This window comes from Schistocerca piceifrons, chromosome 2 (genome assembly GCF_021461385.2).
Source record: "Schistocerca piceifrons isolate TAMUIC-IGC-003096 chromosome 2, iqSchPice1.1, whole genome shotgun sequence".
In the NCBI taxonomy this organism is placed as follows: Eukaryota; Metazoa; Arthropoda; class Insecta; order Orthoptera; family Acrididae; genus Schistocerca; species Schistocerca piceifrons.
This window is the reverse complement of record NC_060139.1, coordinates 230,137,346-230,161,368: the sequence shown is the minus strand read 5'-3', so window position 1 is coordinate 230,161,368 and position 24,023 is coordinate 230,137,346. Positions and strand designations below refer to the sequence as shown.

At 43.1% G+C, this 24,023-nt stretch overlaps 1 protein-coding gene and 1 pseudogene across 1 annotated transcript in view; one reads left to right on the top strand and one right to left on the bottom strand.

Moving 5' to 3' along the window:
• LOC124775274 (agrin-like) overlaps positions 1–24,023 on the bottom strand; it is a 369,325-nt gene that overhangs the window by 338,461 nt on the left and 6,841 nt on the right. The window contains exon 2 of the mRNA XM_047250112.1: positions 1,520–1,744. Coding sequence (XP_047106068.1) covers positions 1,520–1,744 — 225 coding nt within the window. The remainder of the gene's footprint in view (positions 1–1,519; positions 1,745–24,023) is intronic.
• Positions 14,924–15,040, top strand: LOC124778809 (annotated as a pseudogene).

Sequence of the window (24,023 nt, the reverse complement as noted above, 5' to 3'; positions counted from 1 at the left end):
TGAGGTCACCCGGTGCATGTCATTCTGATATCCGTAGAGGTATGTCGACTCTTCAGCCGTAACCTCATGGCCTATACCGTACACATATGATTCTGGTTGCGTGTGGCCGAGCGGTTCTAGGCGCTACAGTCATGAACCGCGCGACCGATACGGTCGCAGGTTCGAATCCTGCCTCGGGCATGGGTCTGTGTGATGTCCTTAGGTTAGTTAGGTTTAAGTAGTTCTAAGTTATAGGGGACTGATGACCTCAGAAGTTAAGTCCCATAGTGCTCAGAGCCATTTGAACCATTTGAACCAGGATGCGGGTGGAGATTTTAATTAAATGTATTAAAGAATTCGTCGTAAATATGGGTGGCTGCTATGCTGCGAATTGCACTAACCATGCGAAAAATGGTTTTCATATGTTTATATTTCCTAGTGACCTAAAAACAAAGAAAAAGATCCTGTGTAAGGTGCCGCAGAGACATATGGGAAAGAGGATCTGAGGCTCAATTGTGTACTGTAAATATATATTAGTATAAAGCAGTTACAAACATGAAAACAGTTGTATGTAGTTTCCCCAGTCGACAACTATACTAATGCAGTTCGTCTCAAAATTTTTCGATTCCTGCGGTATTTCTGCAGTTGGCAAAGTGGAGAGGAATATTTTATTGTTACGTATTTATACGCCGTTATCGTGAACATACGTACTCAAACTGAATGATACTTAACCATATATCTTATAGAGGTACGGTAGAACGAGTTATAATTAAGATATTTTTATAGCGAACTGGTCATTTTGAGGGAACCTGCGCAAGTAAGATAAAGTTTTCAAGAATAAAAGTTTGATGAATAAAATTTTGACCACAGCTCAACAAGCAACCAATTTTGTGCTTCACTTTTCTGTTAATGATAAAGAAATTTAATAACAGCGTGAATTCCACATACACAAATTTTGCAGTTGGTGTTTGGGCAGAGGGTGAGTGGAGGGTTTACTCAGGCTTCCCCGGCTGGGCAGGAACTAATTTAACTTAATGAACAGAAAATAACAAAATGTTAATTTTTGGTAATAAGCCTATGTGAAAATGCTTATACGACTGAGTTCATTCAATGATTAAAAAATGAACTCTGCTTTTGTAAGTGCCTATATACCGGCAAAAAATAATACAGGCACAGGTTGTTAGTACATAATATCTATATTTGAACGCATTAGTATTGAATTTTAAACTCATTACATTTAATATTTGCAAACTACCACTCAATTTCGGAGTCATCTTTTCTATAGCTGCGTAACATTACACTTTAATTTTCCTGTTATATGGAAAAGACATTCTAAAATACACGTTAATTGCTGCTCAGTAAACTTCATACATGAAACATCAAATATTTTATAAGAAATACCGGAAAAAAGTTGCGGGAATACGTTGACCACCCACAAAGTGAACACAGTCAATTCCTCAGAGTTGGGGGAAACGTGGCGGACGTTTCAGCCTGTTATACAGGCGCTCTAGTTGCGGCTGTGACGTCACTGGGGACCCACCTGAGTTGCACTCCCCGCGGTAGATGATGCGCAGTGCCTGTCGCCGCAGGCAGGCGTGCCGGTGCATCTCGCACTCGCTGCGGTAGGAGCGGCCGTCAGAGGCGCAAACGGGTGCCTGCTGGCCGCCGCCGCTGGAACACGTGTCCTCGCAGCGACACGTGGGCCGCCGATCCTCGTCCAGCTGGCATACGCCGCCCGCCTCGCACTCCACTTCAGCGCACGGGTCTGCAACACAAAACAACGCAGCACCTCACGCTATTATGCCGAACATTCTGATTGCACAGACCAAAACGTCACGTAAATGAAACAACAAGTTTACTGTTTCCAGTCACTGCTTATTTATCTCCACGAAGCGTTTCAAAGATTTAAACCTCTATAATCGTGTGGATATACATTTGTTGGTATGTGCGTGTGTGTGTGTGTGTGTGTGTGTGTGTGTGTGTGTAATTTGGAAATTTGTGGTAAGGACTACGGGACCAAACTGCTGAGGTCATCGGTCCCTAGGCTTACACACTACTTAATCTAACTTAAACTAACTTACGCTATGGACGACGCACACACCCATGACCGAGGGTGATCTCGAAACTCCGACGGTGGGGAGGGGGGGGGGCAGGGGGGCGGGGGGGGGGGGAGGGCTTGCAACTGTGACAAGGCGCCCTACACCGCTCGGCTACCCCGTGTGTGTGTGTATGTGTGTGTGTGTGTGTGTGTGTGTGTGTGTGTGTTGTGTTACGATTTTTGGAAGAACTTATGGTACTGTGTAGTAGAGAAACCAAACACTATTTCAGAACATAATTTTTTTTTAAAACCAAAAACTGAACGTGTATCTGACGGAAAAATTAAAATAAATAAAACAGAGTACCTCCAGTGGTCACAGGTTCCTTTCGCTCTCGTAACGCATCACATGTATACTGTCATATTTTTGTAAACAAATTTGGCATCTGGAAACTATTAGATGCAAGGATCATATAGCAGAAGAGAAACATTATCACAAAGTACAAAGAATATACATCATAACAACATTATTGCAGAATAAGTTCAAATGGTTCAAACGGCTCCGAGCACTATGGTACTCAACATCTGAGGTCATGAGTCCCCTAGAACTTAGAACTACTTAAACCTAACTAACCTAAGAACATCACACACATCCATGCCCGAGGCAGGATTCGAACCTGCGACCGTAGCAGTCACGCGGTTCCGGACTGAAGTGCCTAGAACCGCACGGCCTCCGCGGCCGGCCCGCAGAATAAGTTTTAAAGGATTTTGGAGATCTTTGTTTTGAGGTATTGAGTACATGCGTTGGAGTAAATATTTCAGGTGGTATATAAATCCAATTCTGTCAACTTTACATAGCTTAAACTTCATACTCTTATACATAAATAACAATTTTGCTTGGGATTCACAGATAGGAATGAAAGGCTGTGGGCAGACGGAGAGGAGGGAAAAGAGAAAGAGACGGGGAGAGAGCGGGTGGAAGAAGCGATTGGATGAGAGCAAGCATGGTTATCTTAACAATATATCTGTTACGTGTAATAACTGACTAAAGGTTGGGGCAATACATTGGTTAATGATTTAAAATATGCGGACAGATGTACAGCGCCGGCCGGTGGGGCCGAGAGGTTCTAGGCGCTTCAGTCTGGAACCGCGCTACCGCTACGGTCGCAGGTTCGAATCCTGCCTCGGTCATGGATGTGTGTGATGTCCTTAGGTTAGTTAGGTTTAAGTAGCTCTAAGTTCTAGGGGACTGATGACCTCAGATGTTAAGTCCCATAGTGCTCAGAGTCATTTGATAGATGTACAATTTGTGCCGTTATTTGATGTACATATAGTTTCAACTGACAGGGGGTACAAACTGTTGGCATGATAGTATATTTGTAAATGAGATCAATCCCTTGTACATTTCGGGGTGTCGTGCTAACATAACTAAATATTTATGGTTGTTTCTCCATTAGACAGTACCATAAGTTTCTCCAAAAAATCATAACACAAAATACAAACAAACACACACCCACCCACCCACACTCACACACACACACACACACACACACACACACGTCATGCTAACAAATATAAATCCACCTGATGACACGGGTTTAAACCTTTGAAACGCGTCGTGGAGACAAATAAACAGCGACTGGTAGCAGTAAGTTGTTGTTTCATTTTACGTCAGTAACAGACATGGTAAAGCCTAACCTAAAATGTTCGCATTTACGGTCAAGTAAATCTGAAATACCGTGTGGTTCTGTTCACAGATGGCCAGCGTGGGCAGCAGTAATTTTATGGCAGCGAAACAAGATTCATACTCTACTGCATCAAAGCGGAAACGATCTATATTGGAAAATAACTTAGTAACAATTTTGGCCACCAGGTGCAAATCTGATGCAGTGAATGCAAGCTTTTTTCCGTTCTGCCGTTGTCTCACATCTGGATGCGTTCGTTAACGATCGATAACAGCACAACCGTGTAGTGGAAGTTCCATTTATTTCAGATTCATACTACATTACCAGGACATTACTGCAAAACTTTCGAATCCGTATGTAAGTAAACGTAAGTGGATGCCATTTCCTGTTACCATCCTCTTGAGCTAAACGTACTTGTTAGTTGGTACTGCCAACTAAGGGTGTCACGAATTCCGTACATGATAAATCAGCTTAATACACCGTCAGTTTATTTCACCGTAACGTGGGTACAACGATCTTACGACGGAATCTGTGGAGAGTCTAGTCTAACATACGGTACATAAGAACGGCGGCAGCCTTTTCAGCGGTTGCGGGTTCCCGGGTTCGACTCCCGGCGGGGTCAGGGATTTTCTCTGCCTCGTGATGACTGAGTGTTGTGTGATGTCCTTAGGTTAGTTAGGTTTAAGTAGTTCTAAGTTCTAGGGGACTGATGACCATAGATGTTAAGTCCCATAGTACTCAGAGCCATTTGAACCAACTTTTCAGCGGTTGGAGGGCCCACAGTTTGGATGACTGATGATCTGGACAGATCTGTGAGTGACGATTACTCAGGAGGTATTTGTAATCTGGAAAAAAAATCAGGCATTCTACATATCCGAGTGTGGAATGTTAGTTTCCTTAATAGTTAGAGGACTTCAAGAGAGGAACGCGTAGGCTGACGTTAGATGTACTCAGGGTTAGCGGGTGACTTCCTTAATAGTTGGAGAGATTGAAGAGAAGAATGCGTAGGGTGACGTTAGATGTACTGGGGATTAGTGATATATGGTGACAGGAACAAAAGGACCTCTGCTAACACGATATAAGCTTACCAGTACAATATCTAATAGGGGCTTGCAGCAGCAGGTCTAACAATAAATAAGAAAATAGGTATGAGTGAATGCTGTGAACGGCATAGCGAACGAATCTTCGTATCAAAGACAGACACAAAGGTACGACGAACCACACCTGTGGTATATATGGTTACGAGCTCTGCAGATAATGAAGAGGTTGACAAAAATATTTATGATGAGATAAAATTTTCAATACCTCAAAAGAGGCGAAAATTAAACTGTCATGGGAGACACAAATGCGATACTAAGAAGGCAGGAGAGAGTCTAGTAATGAACATGCCACGGGGGAAAGGAATGAAAGAGGAAGCCACCTGGTAGAATTTGTCACAAAGTGCCATTTAATCAAAGTTTGACTTAAGAGGACTTTATATTTGGAACCACATAGGGATAGCATCTCTGATTAGTAATAGAAACGAGGTCGCTCCCGGGTTCGATTCCAGCTAGTGATTAAAATCTGAATAAAAATCAGTACCAACAGAGGACGAAGACTTCCAGCACAGAGAGTCATCCGGGTTGTGCGAACTGCCTTATCAAAGAGGGCAGAGGATCAGACAGTTCAGGGCAGCCTCTTGTCCTTGGGGTGCGAAGCTACCCCTAAAAGATGGAAGAATCAATAATGATCAACGACATAGGGAAGTAGAAAGCAGTAGAAAGCACTGCATTAAAGACAAATAATGTGTATCCATAGGACGTGTGGCCTGTATAATGAATTGTTAACGATCTCACCATTAGCAGAAGATTCCGGATCGGTCCCCATATGGAAGGCGACTCTCAAGGTGGAGGCGACTATCAGAAAAAAATTGAGTGACCTTCGAAAGGGTAACATTCTACGAGCTGGAGAGTGGTATGGTGGGATTTTAACGTGGTGAACATGCTATGAAACTGAACATTTAATTCAATTTGTAAGGTGAGATAATAATCTAATAATCATGGAGGACTGTGGTGGTGATAGTAGCGAAAAGAACTGAAGACAGGTTACGGCAGAATATGGGATTGGTAATAGGAATGCGAGAGGATAAATATTATATGAGTTCTGCAAAACATTTCGCTAGTAATATCGAATACGCTGTTAAAAAAATAACAAGAGGAGGTGTTATTGGAAAAGGACCAGAGGCGTGGGAGAGTCCCATCTGGATTACATCATGGTCAGACACAGATTGCGAAATCAGATATTGAGTTTTAAGGCGTACCCAGGAGCATCTAAAGACGCAGATCACAATTTAGTAATTGTGAAGAGTTTAAGAGAATCGTTAGGTAAAATCAACGTGGAAGGAAATCGCCTAAAAGAAATGGGGTACTGCTGTAGGGAGGACTGATGAGATGCGTCTAAAGTTCCGTAAGGCTGTAGACAATGCGATAGTGACTACCAGAGAAACCATTTCACCTGAAGAGGAATGGACATCTCTAAAAACCGCAATAACAGAATTTGAACAGACAAACATAGGTACAAGAAAGTTAATCGCGGAGAAACTTGGGTAATAAAAGAAATACTTCAACTGGTCGATGACAGAAGGGAGTGCAAAAATGTGCTGGGAGAAACAATAATATAGCCATATAGGTCACTTATAAACGAAATAAAAGGAACGGCTGGAAAGCCAAGGCAAAATGGCTGCAGGAAATGCAAGGAAAACGAAAAAAAACGGTCATCGGAAAGACTGATTCAGCGAACTGAAAACTCAGCACAATCTTAGGTGAAACTGAAGGCAACGGCGTCAACATTAGGAATATAATGGGAACTCCGCTAGTAACCACAAAGGAGAGAGCAGGTAGGTGGAAAGAATGCACTGAAGACCTCTACAATGGGCGGAATCGTCGACTTCATAGAAGAAAAATTGGTAGTAGATATTGTAGTCTTAGTGGAACCAGTATTAGAGTCAAAATTTAATAGATATTTGTAAGACATGCGATAAAATAAGGCAGAAGGGATAGATAACAGCCCTCGGAATTACTGAAATCATTGGGGAAGTGGGAACAAATCGACTGTTCAAGGTATTTCTCAGAGGTGTTTGGCTCTCTTCACTCTCCTACATTTTCAGACTTCTTCGTCTGAGTTCCCCCTTCTTCTGGCTCTGGTGCTCTGGATGCAGCCAGTGATGAGCGACCTGTTCGTGTCAGTTTTGAAAGCTTGTGAGACAAAACGCTGTGTGTCTTTCACGTATCCGAACATGTTCTGAGCTTACTGCAGCTGCGAACTGAAGCTTATATGAAGGTGCACGGTGGGAACTCCAGACGTATTGTGTGAATTGTTTACAATCAACTATAAAACAGCGCAGATAACATGTTCTCTGAAAAATTAACGTACTATGGACGACAGTCGCGAACTCGGATAATAATTTGTCCTAGACTGACTTGAAATACTCTATACTTTTCTTATTTTTTAAGGGGAAGAATGCGTTCCACGAATGTTGTTCTTTGGTTTTGATCTATCTTGAATATGACGGCGTTGTAAGTGCTCTGTGTTTGCCCCAAAATCACACCTTTTTAATGCGAGATAGTTTTAAGATTTACCATGAAGTACCTTGCAATACAGTTACAAGCTTCACCTCTTTCGCTACTAGAGTGACAGGACTCCAACGAGAACTGTAAGTGAAGCTGGAAGCAATTGCCACATGACTGACATAGTCCCTAAAACTGATAGTTCGAGCATATGAGTTTAATGTATGCAAATCATAGGTTCAAGTTTAATGAGTGAACTTTTCCAGAAACACTCCCTGCAATACGCGTATTAGAAAGCTGTTACGCGTTGTATGGTGGTAAAGAAAGAATGACAGGAGCACGATTAGTATAGTACATACATGTTATCTGCGCGGCTGACGAACAGCGACGTTGTGTAAGAGCGGTAAATTAGGCGTTAATACCAGTCTGTTTGGCTTCTTTTTCTTGGTATTTGGTTTGCTTACCATAGTGTCCTGCGAAGCAATCAGAACTGGTCAAAGCAACGAGGTAAGACACTGAAAGGGACCGCAAGGCAATATTATAATGTTGTATAAGTACTTCTTTTTCTGCCTATCCTTTAATGGATATTGGAGAAAAGCGATGCATATTTATTCATTATTTAACCACGATATTCTTCTTTGCACTTTTGTTCTTTTATCCTTGACCCTCCCTTATGTTATTAACTGTGTAAGCATCTACTTGGTGTTCCGTAAAGTGTATCCTAGGCACGAAATTTTTCTTCTTTTACATGATGTTAACATTTCGCACTCTTTGTGTATTTATCACAGTACTTCGGTGTTAGTTATTCTTTCTGTCCAAAGTGTTTTAAGCATTCTGTGGTAAATACACCTTTTAAGGACTTCGATCTTCTTTGTTGTTGGCGTATTTAGTGGCAACCCTTCAGAACCGCTGAGAAGTACAGACCAGATGTAGCACCTTAGAAGTCGAACGCTAAACTTTAGGTCTAGGGCCGTGCTAGAGGCACTTATTTCGAATTTTGAGAAATCACTACGGGTGTTCTCTATGCGGCATTTTATCTCCATGTCTAATCTAGACTACTTGACAAGTGCTAAGGAGTAGAGACATTTTTGGACAGGAATAATGACAGACAATGACGGACGACATGAAACACACTACATGCGTGACAGATGTGGAATGGTATATTTATAATGAAAAATGGTACAGTTTTCACCAAATGGAAAGCAGGATAACAGACATACATAGCGTTCATGTTTGACACAGGTCAGACTCCCGACACAAAGGTCGATATTGAACCCTCAGTACGGAATATTCCTTCCTCGGGCATTAATGCACATTTCGCACTTGTTATTCGTGCTGTTTAGAAAACTGTTAAGAAACCCTTGGGAGATGTAGTCCGACTCCTCTCTCAAGGCGGTTTTCAGTTCTTGCACAGTTCAGGGAGTGGATGTTTCTTCAGGAATACGCCTGTCAATAGCATACCAGGCGTGATTTATGGGGTTTATGTCCGGGGAGTACGTAGCCCATTCTCGATGTTCGATTTCTTCACTTTCCAGTGCGTTCAACACCTCAGCGATCCTATCGAACGGACGTTGTCATTCATAATCTGGACCTAACGGACACCCAAACAGACGGACATGATCCAGAACAATATACCTGCAATACCGCTGTGGTAAAGTTACGCAGCGGTGTTTGGTCATTGTGCACAATGCCAGCTCAGACCATAATGCCTAGGCCAACCGAAGACGATCATGAACATTGTGTTGTGCTTAAACTGTTCCTCTCTCTTTCCACACTAACTGGTGGCCAGAAGCACTTACCATTGTGAAGAGCGTTTCGTCGGGGATCATCACTCTGGACCCTTGTTGCTGATCCCGACCGACATGCTTTCTGTACCAACGAACACTTTCTCAGTATGGCGCGGTTGAAAGAGGATGCATATAACGGTCTTCCAAGGATACAAGCCAGACTGATTTAATAATGGTGAAATAGCTCTGACAAAGACAGGTATAGCGGCTGCAAGGTCTGCAGCCATGTATCTAGGAGTAAGATGTCTGTTCTTTTTTGCCACTGGGGCTGCGTATCGTTCATCTTACGGCGCGGTGCTCCGTCTACGACAATCGGCATGCTTTTGCAGAGCATTTCTACCTTCAGATCCCTTTTTCACAGCGAGATAACGCTTCTGGGTTCACCCATTGTCGTGGCCACAGTAGTGACACTTTGACCGACTTCGAACCATCTAACTGCTCGTCCAGGATCATAAGTACTCATCTTGTGGACATGTTGCCGTATCACAAGGAATGTCTCACTAAAGAGTTCCACAATAAGTTTCGTCAAACGTCAAACACCATACTGCAGGAATAGTCGAATCGTAGATTTACATTTTTAAAGGAGTCAGGTGTTTGGTATTGATATTCAGACCTACATTACTGCTGTAATCTCCTATTATGCTGAGAAGTTGTTCATCTAAATCACCAGCATAGTGAATGTTGTTGAAGACTCCATTAGCCGTTATGTTTTTTCTAGATCACCAAGTCCTTCATGAAAGACACTCTGAGTACATCTTCAGTAACAGTAGTGACAGAATGCATCACTGTTGGACTCTTTATATATATGTATTAAGCAATTCGATGACCAAATTATCAGACTTAACGAATGATTTTCCAACATACATTGTATTCCAACATAAATTCTCTAAACAGCGGATGTCTTTCTAATCTATTCAGAGAATTTCCATGAGTTTATAATGTACTCTGTGAATGTCTTTTTCTCATTCAATAAAACAAAGGCCCACATTTTTATCCTGGTCATAGCACTTTGCATACGGTCTTGTAGTGCAACTATTGTCTCTCTTGTGCCTAAGCTTTTCCTAAAACCAAACTATATGTCACCAGCGAATTTCTCTCACTCTCCATATAACCTTCGATGGACGACTTCCAGGAATGACTCATAAGACAGTCTACGATGTTCATATTTTCGTGCGTTCTAATTTTTAGTAAGGGAATGAAATTTGATAATAGCCACATGGAAGAGTAATGAGCTGTATCGTAAATTTTGTTAAAAAGTTTATTTAAGACACTGATACCTGAAACCACCACTAGATTCCCAAAAACATGAAGCTATCTCAAACTGACACTGGCAAGTAACGGAATTGGGCCACCGTTTAATAACGTAATTCAGGAAGTGAAAGTAATTCATACAGTGAATGGAACTGATTGTATAACGTATTAACAAACTATACTATTTGCCAAAGAAAAAATTATCGCATTTATTTCAGCGGTAACTTTAGCTTATTTTTAAATATCGATGGAATAAAATAAACTCTTTCATAAATCCCATTAAAAGACGATACCAGTAGTAATACGTTGCGAAGTAAGCAGAGCACGAGAATTAAGTAGATGACATAACTGTAGGTGATATTAGCGAGAAATAGTAGTAATTATTGTTAGGAATTCATTGTCGATTTTAAAAAATAAAAGAAATGTGAAAGAAGCGTTGCAAATAAAAATTTGCTAAATGTAAATTACACCTGGGTCCACATCACTTTCTCTGAAATGCATTCATACGGAACATTATCCGTTGTTACGTTTGGAAATCACAGCCAGGAATAACCAGACATAGCGGTCAATTACGAATCAATTGTCGAACGTTAACTCTGCCGTATAGCGGAATGTCCACTGTCGTCAAAGCCTGAGATAAGGGCTGCTTGCTACAAAATCCCTCTAGAGAGCGCTTGATGCTCGGGGTATTAAGTGTTACGAGCGAACCGATCCCGTCGCTACTGAATGGCGCTGCCAACGTTAGAAACTGTAAGGAAAAATATTAATTAATCAGGGTGATTACCGCACGCGTCAGCATTAGCATCTCAGGACGAAACGGTCGAAAGGAACGTTAATTGGACGTGCAAATTAGCTTTTGGCCTTTGCGATAACAATGCGCGTGATTACGCTTTCAGCCAATCTGCATTCTAATTAAAACCTATCCATTAGCACAAATGTGGCAGTCCCGCCGTCCCCTCCGCGATTTGCATGTGATCCCGCCAGATGGCGTGCGTGTACGCCCATCCGTCACACATGCGCTCTCTCTTTGTTCTGCGAGAGCAGAAGGAAATTACGAGCGAACAGCGAAGGCGTATAGCTGTTCTCATCTAGGCTCGCAATCCAGCTGCAGGGATCTTTACAGCGTTGCCATGTCTGAAGTAGGACACAATAACGTAACATTTTGTTTTTTGCGTTGCAAAATTGGACGAAATGTCAGCCGAAAATCTGAAATATGGAGGTCCGGGCTTAGTCCACCACCTTATTAAGACTGTGCAATACCTGTTGGCAAACAAGGCACGTTCCAGATGACTAGAGGCTTAGCATGATTATTAAACTACCGAAGAAAGGAAATCTGAGAGAATATACAATTTCTGTTGATCCTTAGTGAATAAGGGACAGTGGCCGGTCAAATATTTACCAAAGAAAATTCGCCAAACAAGCGTATGTTTTGAGAATTTATTTTATTTACAGTAGCAGTTTCGGCACCTCGTTAATACCATCCCAGGCCCCTATACACTCCACGTATGGACATATACATCGTTACCTGTATAACTGCAGCCTTCAGTATACGGATTCTGAGAATTCGTTTTTGGAATATGTTCTTCGAAGGCTAGTGTTGCTATGCAAATATCGATATATCTGATTGTCTATGCATGGAGAGCATGGAATTAACGAAATACAGGTACTCATGATTCTAATTTTGTGCAAGTATCGGTAAATGTGATTGCCTGTACATGGAATGCATTAATGAGATTCCGAAACTGGTCGTCTAAATAAAATAAATTCTGAAAACATACGGTGATTTTTCTTTGGTGAATATACAATTATCAATGTACCAGGCAAAGTCCTTTGCTTTTTGTTCTAAAAATGATACAAAAAGGAGCAGACGTCGACTACGAGAAAAACAGCCTGACTTTCGAAGTGGGAGATCCTGCTCCTAACAAAAGTTTATGCTGGGAACCGTGATAAACAATGCATAGAATTCAGCTGCCCGCTGCAACCAAGCTCCTTTTTCCTATTTTTTGTTTTTTTTGGTTGACTATAAATCGAGAATCATTGTGAAATTTGGTAAAATATTGTAAGTATATATGGAATATCTGAATGAAGTTTTCAGAAACCTGTACCTAGATTCAGTTTGCTGTATAAGACCGGAAGATGGGAACACCCCATTCTTTAGTACTCTGACAGACATCGGACAAGGATGCGTTTTGTCCCCAATTCTTTTATATCAGTCATAGATTTCATAATGAGAAAAACTATGGACAACTTCATCATGGGCATACCCTGGAATGAGCAATCTAAGCTTGTTCTTCTGGCAGAAACACTACAAAATTTACAGCTGATGGCTATCAAGTTGTATGGAATGAACAGTTCTGTACGGATAAAAATAAATGATAGTAAGACAAACACAACGTAAATAAATAGTAACAATGTGTCTACATGATGCTGATCGTTTCCATCTCTGGGAAGCCTCATCTGTAATAACGAGGATGTGGATGCAGACATAAGCAACAGAATTCTGGAAGCTTCTGCGGCCTTCCAACGAATGCGATCCATATGGCATTCGGACTGAGTAAGTACTTATATATCCACAGAGATCCGGCTGTAGTCCTCTATCGTCCTACCGATGGTCATATAAGCGTCTGAGACCTGGAAACTGTCAGTAAAACCGGCAAACAAGCTCATTGTTTGCCACCAGCGATGCTTAAACCGAATGTGGAAGATCAGCTATCGCAACCACGTTTAATATGATGAAGTGCTCATAAGAAGTGGTCTACGCAGCCTGCACAAAATCGTTGCTGAAAGAAGACTGAGGCTTGCAGAGTATAATCTGCGTATGAAAGAAGGAAGAGTCCGTAAACAGGCACTCGGGTAGAAACCAACGAATGGATACAGAAGTAGAGGAATACCTCGTTATAGATGGAAACGAATTTGTGCAAAGGATGTCAATAATTGCCGACCTGTTCCACTGCTGACATAATTTTCCAAAATTTTTGGTAATACAACAATAGTATCCCAGCAAATCACAATTTGGGTTTCCGAAGGGTTGTTCTTCTGACAATGCCATTTACGCTCTTTCTCACCAGATTTTACGAGCACTAAATAATAAAATAGCACTGGCTAGTATTTTCTGCGACTTGTCCAAGTCATTTAACTGTATGAATCACAGTATTCTCCGAGACAAATCAACGTTTTATGGGACTGATGTATAGCCAACGAATGGATAATGTTATGTCTAACCAAAAGAACACAAAGTCATTTTTAGTAATTCAAGAAATATAGTCCAGGGACATAATTCTGACCACGAGAAATCACGTATTGGCTTCCTCAAGATTTAATATTAGGTCCACTACTGTTGGGTAATCACTCCAAGCACACATATAGAACCAAAAGAAATGGTAAACAAAGTTCTTAAAATTACCAATGACAATTATAAAATGACTAAACATATTCAGTTCTGTACATCTAGATGTACCACACCAATGATAAGTGTAACACAGGTTGAGGAAATAATAAATGGAGTGGAAACTTCAAAATTCGTAGGGGTTCAGATTAATGAGAATTTAAACCGAAAAAAATTGAAACGCCTAAACAACTTAGTTCAGCCACATTTGCGTTTAGAATGGATACAAATCTTGGGGAAAGACAAATCAGTAAGTCGACATTTTTTTATTCACTAATGCTGTATGGAATAATGTCCTTGGGTAACCTATCTTTAGGAAAGAAAGCCTTCATTGCGCAAAAATGTGCTGAGAGAATATGATGATCACTCATGATCATCCTGTAGACATCTGTTTAAGGAGTTTGGCATTTTGGCTACTGCTTCACATTATAGTTACTCCCTTATGAAGGGATTCTTGTAATCCGTAGAAGGTGGTGGGTAGGAATTTGTTACACACATCGGTATATCAGTTTTCTTTTTGTAAGAAAGTGAAGAGTTAGAAATGTTCAGAATGTAACTGTAAGTAAAAATTAATTTGCGGCATGAATGTACAATGACTCGTGCCACATCATTACGATCTATCATGCAAAATCATCCATGGAACATGCTACTAACTTAATTACTTCAGTCCATGGCTATGAACACGGAGGAAGCTGAGAATCGGACAGCTGATCGAGTTCGTTGGAGGAAACCTGTTACCCGAAATGCTACTTACAAGGAAACCTACCCAAGAGATACTCTTCAATTTTGATTGGCTCTGAATACGTTGTAGAGCCAAATAAGAGACACATATTTCTTTGTCAACACGGTGATGCTCCACTGCCCTTCCAAAGGCGTTCGTGAGTTCTTGGATATTGATCTACTTTGACAATGAATTGGTTGTGCATCAATCAACAATCTCTAGTTACTGGCATGGCCCCCACTTTCTCCAGGCCTGACTTCATGCAATTTGTACCTGTGGGATTACATAAGAGATACTGTTTTCACATCTCCATTTCCACAGAACAACGCCGACTTACGATGACTTATCAGGCCGGCTGTGGCTGACATCGATGCGGACTCTTTAAGGGATGTGTGAACCGAGCTGTGCTATAGACTGGACGTGTGACTTGTGAATAACAGATCAAAAATTGGAAATTTGTGAATGTGGCCTAAAAGACTTGTTAAGTTGCTGTTTCCATACATACTGTTCTTTCCTGTGCGTTATATAATCATATGGCAACGGCCTTGCCGCAGTGGATACACCGGTTCCCGTGAGATCACCGAAGTTAAGCACTGTTGGGCGTGGCCGGCACTTGGATGGGTGACCATCCAGCCGCCATGCGCTGTTGCCAATTGAGGAGCTACTCGACCGAATAGTAGCGGCTTCGGTCAAGGATACCATCATAACGACAGGGAGAGCGGTGTGCTGACCCCACGCCCCTCCTATCCGCATCCTCCTCTAAGGATGACACGGCGGTCGGATGGTCCCGGTAGGCCACTCGTGGCCTGAAGACGGAGTGCTTTTTTTTATATAATCGTATAATACATAACCTCAATATAATCATTTATTGTTGTCGCTTGAAAGTGTCTAGGTCTTCTAAATAACCATGAATCGTCCTAGGCACCTTTGGGCGCTCACTTTGCTCTCAGAAATCAGAAGTGCATTGGGCGTATTACAAACAATGAGCAATACATTTGCCCAAAGTCTCATTCACTGTGGTTTCAATTTCACTGCCGATCGTACCTTGAAAAAAAATTGACCATGTGCTCTGCGCACTTGATATGGAACCAATTACATAATCTAACTGCAGATGCTGTTTCTCATTTCCATTTGTTTGACTCATATGATAAATACGAAGTGCTATCAATAAGTAAAGCAACACTTTTTTTCTCGCCCTATTTTGGTTGAAAAACGGGGAATTTGTTGTGTGACATCGTGGAATATTCTACCTTCAGCTTCTCTAGTTTGAGGTTTCAATAGGTAGTGAACCTATACGTCCCCTACAAAATGGCGTCTGTAGCAGAGGTACGTTCCAAGCAGATAGCTGTCATTGAGTTTCTTTTGGCGGATAACCAGAGCATCGCAGATTTTCACAGATGCATGTAGAATGTCTACGGAGGCCTGGCAGTCAACAAAAGCAAGGTGAGTCGTTTGTCATCATCGCAACAAGGCCACGTATCCTGTCCGAGCTCACAAGTTCCGGCCGTCACAGCTGTGATTTCCGCAGTGTTGGAACGTGCGGACACTCTTATTCGGGGTGATCGACGGATCACAATCAAACATCTCTGTGTTGGTAGTTCTGACACACTCGTCCACCAGTTGGGGTACTCAAAGGTACGCACACGCTGGGTTTCTCGCCGCCTAGTAGCAGGCCATAAATGAAGAGCAACGAAGGACCAACTGTATCAAACCGCTGGTGTGTTATGAAGCCGATGGTGATAATTTTTTTATGAGAAGTCGTCCGAAGCGATTAAATATAGTTTCATCACTTCGAACTGGAATTAAAACGGCAGTACATGGAATGGCGCCACACCACCTCTCCTCCGATCCTCCGAAGAAAAAGTTCAAAGGTGCACCCTCAGCCATTCCAGTCATGTCGAGTGTCTTCTGGGAATCTGAAGTGGTTATTCTGTTTAATGTCATACCTCAGGGTGGAACGATCAACTCGGGAATGTACTGTGCTAACCTTAGGAAATCGAAGAGAGGACTCCAACGTGTTCGATACCGGAAAACTGCAAAGGAACCTCTTCTCCGTGACAACGGGAGGCCTCATACAAATCTGCGCACACGAGAGGAGCTCACAAAACTTTATTGGACTGTTCTTTCCCATGCATCCTACATCTTTGATCTCGAACCTTCCGATTTCCATCTGTTTTGCCCAGTGCTGGATGCACTACTCAGCGGGAAGCAACACGTGGAGGATGGGGAGCTTACTGATGCAGCAAGACGTTGTTTACGACGTCGACCACTACAGTGTTGCCATGCGGCTATACAGGCAGTCCAAGTAGAATGGCGTAAGGGCGTCGCACTGAGCGGAGAAATAAGGTTTTGTAGCCAAAAGAGTGGAGAATAGTACGTAATCCTCAATAAAACCAATCTGCTTTCAGAAAAAGGTGTTGTATTACTTACTGAACGCCCTTGGTATTTAAGTACGTAATGACATATCATTTCGCAAGCACGTGTTACAAAGTACCGTCTTCGTTTCAACCAACTGCAGACTCTGATACAATTTCCCAAGAGCTCAATAGCTCAGCTGTCTTCCACTATTTATAACAATACTTACACCATTCTCAAACATAGTAATTTCAGTGTATTTGTTCACGGAGCACAGAGTAAATTTCATAGTACTACCTCGGTGTGCTTAACATTATCTCGTAGGCGGAACCAATATATACTAATGGAAAAAATAGGAGCACCAAAAATAATTAATATAGAGCAATGACATTTCGAGAATACATTTGTATAGGTAATGTATGTAAGTGATTAACATTCCAAGATCACAGGTTGATGAAAGCGCGAGATAACCCATTGTAAAGGTGAAATGAAGGTACATTAATAACCGGTGTAACCACCAGAACGTTGAATGACAGCATGCAAAATTGCATGCATTATGTTCTACAGGCTTGGCTCTGAGCACTATGGGACTCAACTGCTGTGGTCATAAGTCCCCTAGAACTTAGAACTACTTAAACCTAACTAACCTAAGGATAGCACACAACACCCAGCCATCACTAGGCAGAGAAAATCCCTGACCCCGCCGGGAATCGAACCCGGGAACCCGGGCGTGGGAAGCGAGAACGCTACCGCACGACCACGAGATGCGGGCTGTTCTACAGGTTCCGGATGTCAATTTGTGGAATGGAATTCTATGCCGTTGCACTTGGTCGGTCAAAACAGGGATGGTTAATGCTGGTTATGGATAACACACGACTTGTCCGCCGATGATGTCCCACATGTCCTCAACTGGAGAGAGATCTGGTGATCGAGCAGGCCAAGGCAACACGCCGACACTCTGTAGAGCATGTTAGGTTACAACAGCGGCATGTGGCGCGAGTTGTCCGGTTGGAATGCTTTTCATGGATGGCAGCACAACAGGGCGAATCACCAGATTGATATACAAACTTACAGTCACGGTGCGTAGCATAACCACGATAATGCTCTTGCTGTCATACGAAATCGCACCCAAGACCATAACTCCAGTTGTAGGTCCAGTGTGTATAGCACACAGATATGTAGGTTGCAGGCTCTCAGCTGCCTCCTGCCAAGCGACATAAGGCCATAAAAGGTAGTGAGGCAGAACCAGCATTCTTCTCCACGTCTTCCTGCAATTCTCTACAATTTTCTAACTTTTCCGCTTTTCTTTATACGTCGGTATCATCGACGAGAAACCTCATGGAATATCCCACATTGTCCACTACGTCATTTATATACAAGGAGTCCTAGAAATGTTGCGACCACGTTGTCTACTAAGTCATTTATGTACACAGAGTCCCAGAAATGTTACGACAATGGTCGAGGGTTTATAGACGGTGTCCTGAAGAAGAAATAGAGGATAGGAAACGTCATCCAACAACCGCACCGCGCGACCGCCACGGTCGCATGTTCGAATCCTGCCTCGGGCATGGATGTGTGTGATGTCCTTAGGTTAGTTAGGTTTAAGTAGTTCTAAGTTCTAGGGGACTTATGACCACAGCAGTTGAGTCCCATAGTGCTCAGATCCATTTGAACCAACGACGCCATAAAGCGTCAAAGTTACAAGTGCTGGCTCCTGCTACTAGCCCACCCCCTGTGCAGCAGATTTGAGTTTGTGCACTGATGAAACGTAGGCGAAACGTCTCGCATTTTTGTTTGTTGTTCAGTGATAGCGACTGATCGCCTCGATCGCCTGTGTAGAAGATGTAGTAGATAGCTGCTGCTTAGACAGGCCTTGTCTCCTATAAATGCGAGGCTCTTTTTCCTCGGTGGATGACGGTTTTGGATCCGGGTTTCCATCCGAAGTCTATTTTTCTCCTTTAAACCAAATGAGAATGGAAACAAATGTGCAAAACCGTCATCCACCGAGACAACAGGTTTATAGGAGACAAGTCCTGTATACGCAGCAGCTATCTACATCTTCTCCACAGGCGATCGTGACAATCAGTCGCGATCACTCAATAACAAACAACAATGCGAGACGTTCCGCCTGCGTTCCGTCAGCGTACAAAGTCACGTTTGCTGCTGAAGGGGTGGCCTAGCAGCAGGCGCCGGCGCCTGTAACTTCAACGCTCTGTAACGTCGTTGGATGACTTGCCTAAACACAGGTTCCTGTTCTCGATTTATTCCTCAAGAGACCCTCTACAATCACTGGACGTCTGTCATACCATTTCTGGAGCACCCTGTATACTGCGAAAAGTAATAGGTCTATGAAACTGCCTTGGCATACATCCGTTATTTTTAAGTCTGAAGACTTCCCTCTGATGACAATGTCATGGTGTATTCTGTTTACTAGAAACTGTTAAATCCGATCAGATATTCTGAACACTCGTATTTTGTTAATAGGCTACGGTGTCTTACTGTATCCACTGTGTCTCGTGCGATTGTTGTTTCCGGAACCGATGTTGGTTACTGCAGAGGAGATTTTCGGGAACGCCCGTTTGTGTTTCCGCAAACAGTCGCTGCCGGGGTGCCTTGGACCTTGTGGGCGGCAGAGACGAGCAACAAACGCTGCCTAATGGACGGCTGACGGCGGCGGCTTCATTAGAAGTTGCCTCGCGTTTTTCGGCGAGAGTGGGGCGCGGCCGCCCAAGTTTGGCCGTTGCCGCTGCCGTTGCCGAGGCGCTGCTAGGCTGTCCGTAATTTATCGGCGGCGGGAAACTGAGACAGGTCACGCTGCCGAGATCAATAGCCACAACTATCGCCAGCAGCGGGCCCGCTAATGCGGAGGGCCAGCCGAAAGGCTGCGAGGGTGTCCGGCAGCCACGGCGGATCAGGTCCTGGCCGTGAGCTGTGAAAGGCGTGAGGCGGTACAACCATCTTCCGAAGTTCAAAGCACGGTGGTCGGGTACACGGCATCTACATACATACTCCACAAATCTTCGTACGGTGCGTGGCGGAGGGTACTCTGTACCACAACTAATCATTTCCTTTCCTGTTCCCCTCGCAAATAAAGCGAGCAACGATTGTCTATATGTCCCGTATGAGCCCTAATTTCTCGTATCTTACCTTCGTAGTCCTTACCCGAAATGTACGTTGGTATCAGTAGAATCGCTCTGCAGTCAGTCTGAAAGTCAAAGTTACTCAACAGTGCTACTCGAAAAAACGCCGCCGTCCCTCCCGCGATTCCCATTTGAGTTCACGAAGCATCTCCGTAATACTTGCGTGTTGCTCGAAATTACAGGTAACAAATCCAGCAGCCTGTCTCTAAATTGCTTCAGTGTCTTCCTTCAGTCCTACCTGGTGCGAATCCGAAACACTAGAACAGTATAAAATACTCAAAAAAGTTTGCAGTTGCGTTCTATGTACGATCTCATATATATATATATATATATATATATATATATATATATATATATACAGGGTGTTACAAAAAGGTACGGCCAAACTCACACACAAATAAAGAAAATATGTTATGTGGACATGTGTCCGGAAACGCTTAATTTCCATGTTAGAGCTCATTTTAGTTTCGTCAGTATGTACTGTACTACCTAGATTCATCGCCAGTTGGCCCAATTGATGAAAGGTAATGTTGACTTCGGTGCTTGTGTTGACAATCGACTCATTGCTCTACAGTACTAGCATCAAGCACATCAGTACGTAGCATCAACAGGTTAGTGTTCATCACGAACGTGGTTTTGCAGTCAGTGCAATGTTTACAAATGCGGAGTTGGCAGATGCCCATTTGATGTATGCATTAGCACGAGGCAATAGCCGTGGCGCGGTACGTTTGTATCGAGACAGATTTCCAGAACGAAGGTGTCCCGACAGGAAGACGTTCGAAGCAATTGATCGGCGTCTTAGGGAGCACGGAACATTCCAGCCTATGACTCGCGACTGGGGAAGACCTAGAACGACGAGGACACCTGCAATGGACGAGGTAATTCTTCGTGCAGTTGACGATAACCCTAATGTCAGCATCAGAGAAGTTGCTGCTGTAACGTAGACCACGTCACTGTATGGAGAATGCTACGGGAGAACAAGTTGTTTCCGTACCATGTACAGCGTGTGCAGGCACTATCAGCAGCTGATTGGCCTCCACGGGTACACTTCTGCGAATGGTTCATCCAACAAATGTTCTCTTTACGGATGAGGCTTCATTCCAACGTGATCAAATTGTAAATTTTCACAATCAACATGTGTGGGCTGACGAGAATCCGCACGCAATTGTGCAATCACCTCATCAACACAGATTTTCTGTGAACGTTTGGGTAGGCATTGTTGGTGATGTCTTGATTGGCCCCATGTTCTTCCTCCTACGCTCAATGGAGCACGTTATCATGATTTCATACGGGATACTCTACCTGTGCTGCTAGAACATGTGCCTTTACGAGTACGACACAACATGTGGTTCATGCACGATGGAGCTCGTGCACATTTAAGTCGAAGTGTTCGTACGCTTCTCAACAACAGATTCGGTGACCGACAGATTGGCAGAGGCGGACCAATTCCATGGCCTCCACGGTCTCCTGACCTCAACCCTCTTGACTTTCATTTATGGGGGCATTTGAAAGCCCTTGTCTACGCAACCCCGGTACCAAATGTAGAGACTCTTCGTGCTCGTATTGTGGAAGGCTGTGATACAATACGGCATTCTCCAGGGCTGCATCAGCGCATCAGGGACTCTTTACGACGGAGGGTGGATGCATGTATCCTCGCTAACGGAGGACATTTTGAACATTTCCTGTAACAAAGCGTTTGAAGTCACGCTGGTACGTTCTGCTGCTGTGTGTTTCCATTCCATGATCAATGTGATTTGAAGAGAAGTAATAAAATGAGCTCTATCATGGAAAGTAAGCGTTTCCGGACACACGTCCACATAACATATTTTCTTTCTTTGTGTGTGAGGAATGTTTCCTGAAAGTTTGGCCGTACCTTTTTGTAACACCCTGTATATGTCGTGTGACTAGAGCCTCCCGTCGGGTAGACCGTTCGCCGGGTGCAAGTCTTTCGATTTGACGCCACTTCGGTGACTTGCGCGTCGATGAGGATGAAATGAGGATGATTAGGACAACACAACACCCAGTCGCTGAGCGGAAAAAATCTCCGACCCATCCGGGAATCGAACCCGGGCCCTTAGAATTGACATTCTGTCACGCTGACCACTTTTTTTTAAATCTAATTTTCTTCGCTTTTGTTCGTTGAATCTGATCGGGGCGGACGTCGTAAGACACCCTTTTAAGATCGTTGTTGATCTATTAACTCAGTTTTTTTATTACAGAGGGCAGCTAACCCTCTGATCGAACACGCTGAGCTACCGTGCCGGCACCACTCAGCTACCGGGGGCGGACTCCTTTGCAGATGAACCACGCTTTCCTAAAATTCTCCCAATAAACCGAAGTCAACCATATGGCTTCCCTACTACAGTCCTTGTATGCTCATTTTATTTCATATTGCTTTCCAGCGTTACGCGTAGCTGTTTAATCTCCTTGACTGTGTCAATCAGCTAGTACTAGTACTATATTATGAATTTTTTATCTACTAATCCGTATTAAGTTACATTTTGCTACAATTAGAGCTAGTTGCCATTCATCACGCCAACTAGATATCTTGTATGTCATATTGTATTCTCCTACAGTCACTCAACGATGACACCATCCCATACACCACAGAATCATCAGCAAAGAAACGCAGACTGCTGCTTACCCTATCCCCCAAATCATTTATGTGTATAGAGAACAACAGTGGTCCTATCAAACTTCCCTGAGTTTCTCCTGACTATACCCTTATCTCTGATGAACATTCGCCGTCGTGGACAACATATTGGGATCTATAACATGAGGAGTCACTCACATATTTGGAACCTGCCCGTATGCTCGTATCTTCATTAACAGTCGCCAGTATTGCACATTGCCAGATGATTTACGGAAATATAGGAATATGGAATCCGTCGGTCCGTTGGTTGCCCTTGATTCCTGGTTCGCAGGATGTCATGTGAGAAAAGGGCAAGCTGAGTTCGCAAGAGCGATGCTTTCTAAAGCTACGCTAATCTGTGGACGGAATCACTTTCCTTCCAAGGAAATGTATTCGCACTGAGAATATTTCAAGAATTTTGTTGAAAACCAATGTTAAAGATATTGGTATGTAATTTTGCAGGTCCGTTGTTTTACCCTTGTGTACAGGAGTTACTTGCGATTTTTTTCCCGTCAATTGGGCTTGGCACTGGACGGGAGATTCGCGATACATGCAAGCCATGCAAGCTAAGTAAGTGTTTGTTGTGGTGGTCTTCAGTCCGAAGACTGGTTTGATGCAGCTCTCCACTCTATTCTATCTTGTGCAAACCTCTTTGTCTCGGAATAACTGCTGCAACCTACATCCTTGCGTTGTGAGTCTGCTTGCTGTGTTCGCCTCTTGGTCTCCCTCTACGATTTTGACCCTTCCTCCCCCCCCCCCCCCCCTTCAATCTTCCCTCCAGGACTAAATTGGTGATCCCTTGATGCCTTAGAATGAGTCAAACCAGCCATCTCTATTCTTCTAGTCAAGCTGTGCCACAAATTTTTCTTCTCCCCAGTTCTGTTCAATACCTCCTCATTAGTTACGTGCCTACCCATCTAATCTTGAGCACTCTTCTGTAGCACCAAATTCTTAAAAACTTCTATTATCTTCTTGTCTAAACTGTTTATCGCCCTCGTTCATTTCCATACATGGGTACAGTCCTTAGAACACTTCCAGAAGAGACTTCATAACAAATCTATACTCTATGTTAACAAGTTTCTCTCCTTCAGAAACGCTTTTCTTGCAACTGCCAGTCTATATCTTATATCCGTCTACTTCACCCACAAGCAATTAAATTGCTGCCAAAATAAAAAAACATCTACTGCATTAAGTGTATCGTTTCCTAAGCTAATTCCCTATGCGTCACCTGATATAATTCGACTAGATTCCATTATCCTTGTTTTGCTTTTGTTGATGTTCATATTATATCCTGCTTTGGAAACACTGTCCATTCCGTTCAGCTGCTCTTGCAGGTCCTTTTTCTGTCTGTGGCAGTAGTACAACGTCGTCAGGAAACCTTCAAGTTTTTGTTTCCTCTCCTTGATCTTCAATTTATAAACCAAATTTTCCTTTTGTTTCCTTTACTACTCGCTCAGTGTACAAATTGTGTAATATCGGGGATAGGCTCCAACCGTGTCTCACTCCCT